The sequence below is a fragment of the Vicia villosa genome, linkage group LG1 (assembly GCF_029867415.1).
Source record: "Vicia villosa cultivar HV-30 ecotype Madison, WI linkage group LG1, Vvil1.0, whole genome shotgun sequence".
NCBI lineage: Eukaryota > Viridiplantae > Streptophyta > Magnoliopsida > Fabales > Fabaceae > Vicia > Vicia villosa.
Window position 1 is genome coordinate 209,244,412 of NC_081180.1, and position 4,863 is coordinate 209,249,274.

Sequence of the window (4,863 nt, forward strand, 5' to 3'; positions counted from 1 at the left end):
CCTTTGAGCATCTTCAGAGGCACTTGCTCCGCTAGTTAGATGAGCACATCGTTGAGGGTGAAAAGATTAGGAAAATTGAAAGGTCAGTTAAAGTGTCTGGCCCAAATGGAGTAACTCGTTCTTGGAGACCCGTGGTAAATGATGCTTGTGTCCTCATGATGATGCTAGGACCAGATGATATTGTGTTGACGGTGGTAATCTCCTAGATATGTTGATGTGTTTGGTAATTATGTTGGTTTAGATCAACTAATGTTGTTGAATTTGAATGTTGATGTTGAGTGTTTTTATCTATTTTAATATATGTTATATGTGTTATCGTAATTGTAATGTTATTTATTTTAAATGCGAAAGATCTGTGTTGTCGTAATTGTAATGTTATTTATGTTAAATGCGAAAGATCTGTGTTGTCGTAATTGTAATGTTATTTATGTTAAATGCGAAAGACGACACTTTATTAATAATGGTGCATAAAATTTAACAACAAAATAAAACACTATGCATTACTGGTTCCAACATTTGGACAATTCGTTCGGTTGTGACCAGGAAGAGGACACAACGCACATTTTCTCTCTAACTTATCATAGTTGTCCATTTCTGTTCTAATACGTGAGCTCACCGGACGACCTTTCTTGTTCCTCCGCATCAATGGGTTGTGACAAATTTGATCTCCTTCAAAGGATGGCCAATACTCATCTAATGGTAGTACTGGAAAACTTGTGCTGTAAACACCGAATAAGTTTGAGACTCTGTAAACGTCGGACAGTAGAGCATAGGCGTCTTGGCGCACCACAGAACATGCAGCAATAACGTGTGAACAAGGAACACGGTAAGCTTGATACTTTCCACAGTCACACCAAAGATCTCTTAGGTTTACCTTGTAATCTCCCATAGGCTTTCCTTCACCATGGTCCATTGTCTCCTTCACACTGAAAGTGTTATGGTTATAGTCAAATATTCTTACATGATGCGTGCTGGATTTTGCCGTTTCTTCTTTCATCACCTTCATGCAACTTTCTGTAAATGTTTGTCCAGAACTCAATACTGCACTCCACTTAGCACCCCTTTCAGCAAAAAGTGTTCACATCCTATAGTATGTTGCACGCACCAATGCCGTAATAGGTAGATTACATGTCCCTTTGAATACCGAGTTCATCGATTCGACCAGGTTTGTTGTCATGTGACCCCAACGCCGACCTCCATCAAATGCCCTCGTCCACTTTTCCAATGGAATATTGTCTAGCCATCTCAAAGCATCACCATTAGCCATACCAATTTCATTTCGGTAGTAGTGGAATGTTGGTTGGTTCAAAGCGTACCCTGATAATTACAAAAAAATGAGTTACTAACATATACATATAATTTACCAAATATAATAATAGGAAATTTATACTTACCCATATTGATAACTTTTTTTCGGAGGTTACGGTCTTTGATCTCCCTCATGAAATTTTGTGCGATATGTCTGATACAATAGACATGTACAGATGGAGGCTCATGCCAACCATTCTCTGGATTATTGTAAGCACTTTCAATTGATGCATGCCTGTCTGAAATCAAACACAAGCCAGGCTGAGGGGCTACATGCATTCTCAAGTTCTTTAGAAAGAAACCCCAACCATCTGCGGTCTCCCCCTCCACAAGGGCAAAAGCAACTGGAAAGATATTACTATTTCCATCTTGAGCTACCGCCATTAGTAGGGTACCTTTGTACTTACCATATAACCAGGTACCATCAACCTGAAGTATAGGTTTGCAATATGCAAACCCTCTAATGCTTGGTTGGAATGCCCAGAAAAGTCGATGAAAAATTTGTTTTCCATTGACAACAGTTCCGTCAATGGAAAATTAAATTATTCCGCCCATTTGATCTGCGGGCCTTAATGAAGTCAACGAAATTTTGAATTTTCTGTCACAAATTAAATTACATTCAATTAATATTTACTATCTAACACCAACTACTCTAAATTTTTACTATATTTCTCAATTCAAATTTCATTCTCATTCAAATACCTTTCTCAATTCAAATTTCATTCTCATTCAAATACCTTTCACAATACAATTTCACTCTCACTTTATTTCTTCTCATACATTTTTCAAGTATTTCTATCCTACAATTTCTTACCCTCATAACAAAAAAATGTCTTTGTTAACACTCGGAGAAGAACATCGAGGCACACCGAACAACATTATGGCATATGTAAGTATCTTTATAATTTTTTTTATTCGCTTGATATAATTTTTAGTTAAATTAATTATTTGTTGTTATTATTGTATTTCAGGATATAAACAAATTTCGTCCTCGGTCACATAGTTTTGTTGAAGTCGACGATATGATACGCCCGTATTTGCAACAAGCGAGATTTGGCCATGTCATAAACATTACCTCTTATGGCGTAGATAGAAAATTCCTCCTAGCCTTATGCGAAAGATGGCTGCCAGAAACCCACACTTTCCATCTACCAACCGGTGAATGCACCATTACGCTTGAAGATGTTCATATGTTGATGGGTTTACGTATCAATGGTTTCGCAGTAGCTGGATCTACATCCGTGTCTTATTCTATCGCTGAAGAACTACTGGGTGAACCATTAACAAACACAAGTAGAAAGGGCCAATTTATTAAAATGACTTGGCTCAAAGAAAAATATGAAAACCAAATGACATTAACCGATGCTTCCACCATCGAAGAAATTTTACAAAAAGCTAGAGTTTATATTTTGTTGCTTTTTGGTGGTCTATTATTTCCTGATACTAATGGTAACACTATACATCTGCAGTATTTACCATTATTATCTGATTTTAATAAAACAGGTCAGTATAGCTGGGGATCTGCAACTCTAGCACATCTGTACAGACACTTGTGTAGATGCGCCAAAAAAGAAGTGCATAATTTTGCAGGTTGTGGAGTCTTACTTCAAGCCTGGGGGTGGTCGAGAATGTCGAGACTGGCACCAGTGAATCGTAACCCATACATTTTTCCATATGCAACTAAGTACGTTTTAAATATTTTTACAATTATATCCTTATTTTTTTAGGTACTAATTATTTCTTTTTTTAGGTGGTCTGCACATGGGATGAATTATGAAAAAACACCCCATCATTGTGCTCCTGGATATCGAACGTTCATCGATCATTTCGAGCCGATTGATGTAATATATTTAACACTTAAATCAATTACTACTATTTCATTTAACTATTTTTTAACTAAATAATTGTATGTAACAGTTTACATGGAGGCCCTATCTTGAACTCGAAGATCTGGAACCAACTGATAGTGGCGTGTGGAGTTCAAAAACTTTTATCATAAGCTTCACTTATGTTGAAATGCATCATTCAGATAGGGTTAAGCTCCAATTTGGCATTAAACAGGGCATTCCGGATCCTCCAACTTGCATGGAAGAGTATCATAAAAGTCAATTATCCGATCAATGGCCATACGATGATTGGAAAGACCATTACAAGAATGAGCGTCGTCAATGGCATAATCGCCATAAAACTGTCTTGCAGGGGGAAATCATGCCTCAAGAATGTAAACCGAGCCCAGACTACATGTCATGGTATGCCACTGTGTCAAATTTGTATTTATCGCCAAATAGATATTTGTTTGACCCTCGTAGCCAACCCTCCACCTCAAACTTCCAACAATCCAGACCACCTATCCCTAACATGCAACAACATTTTCAAAACACCCAACAAAATTTCAATCCAACACAACCACCTTTTACCCCAAGCCAACAATATCATCACCAAAACCCATATACTTCATACACCTAACCACAAACACCATTCTCACAACCTACCCCTTTCCCAACCTACCAACACCACTACCAAACACCCCAATACACCCAAATGCAACATACCACTACCCAACATAACCCATCTACATCTTATAACCAACAACAATACCACAACTATCAAACCCCCCAACAACAAATGCCTTTTTCTCAATCACAACAATTTACCCCTAACACCACTCAAGAAAACTATGTCAACATGCAAACCTCAATGCATAACACCACTCAACAGGATTGGAATAACGAGGGGACCAGATTGAGTTATGGCAGTGCGACGGCGTCTGATTTTATCAATGAAGAAATGGTCGAAGAATTATATGATCGCGGATATGAGAGAGGTCCTTCTACTCAACCTGCAAATGATGAAGGGCCTCGTAGAAGAAGTACGAGAGATGGACATCCTCCTAATTGTGGAACCAACCAACGGTTACGCCGACCGGGTCGAGGTGCAATTAAATACCGTTTACTTCACTTTATTGTAATTTTATTTTTCTTAATTGCATTGTAACTTAACTTATCAATTAAAAGTATTTTATTTATATAAATGTTATTTAATATATTTTAATTCAATTTATTTTAAAATTACAAAAATTAATTGTATTAATTTTTAAATTTAAAACAAAAAATAATTAACATATATATATTCAAAAACTAGAATTAGAAAAAAAAAACGTTTTAAGGCTTCCGCCATAGCAATGGGCGGAGCCTCTTAAAATTTTAACACTTCCGCCCTTCCCATTGGCGGATCCAAAAAAGTTGAAAAAAGTTTACACACCTCCGCCCAACCAATTGGCGGAGCCTTTATACCAAAAACGAAACTTTCTTGAAAACATGGTATATTGAGAATTTATCCCAAAAAAATGGTATATTGGGTATTAACTTGCAAAAACATGGTACATGCATAAAAAATTCTCAATTGGTTGCTAGATTGGAAAGTAACATAAATGAGATATACTTTGTATATCCTCTTGAAAACTTGGGTTGAGTTGAAATTGGGCAAATGTCATAGATCACATCTCCAATTTATGTCTTTTTGGAATCATAGTTTTCTTGTCAAACTTGAATTCGG

The 4,863-nt window shown here is 36.7% G+C and overlaps 2 protein-coding genes across 2 annotated transcripts; one reads left to right on the forward strand and one right to left on the reverse strand.

Annotated features, from left to right (window-relative positions):
• Positions 1-493: 493 nt before the first annotated feature.
• Positions 494-1,692, reverse strand: LOC131594240 (uncharacterized). The gene is made up of 3 exons (XM_058866320.1): positions 1,395-1,692; positions 1,106-1,317; positions 494-1,000 (listed from the first exon to the last, which is right to left on the reverse strand). The coding sequence occupies exons 1-3, from the start codon at positions 1,690-1,692 to the stop codon at positions 494-496; spliced, it is 1,017 nt and encodes a 338-aa protein (XP_058722303.1).
• A 445-nt stretch (positions 1,693-2,137) lies between these two features.
• On the forward strand, positions 2,138-3,774 carry LOC131594249 (protein MAIN-LIKE 2-like). Its single transcript, XM_058866331.1, has 4 exons — positions 2,138-2,197; positions 2,280-2,848; positions 3,059-3,149; positions 3,226-3,774. Exons 1-4 carry the CDS (start codon positions 2,138-2,140, stop codon positions 3,772-3,774), a joined length of 1,269 nt encoding a protein of 422 aa, XP_058722314.1.
• The last annotated feature ends 1,089 nt before the right edge of the window (positions 3,775-4,863 follow it).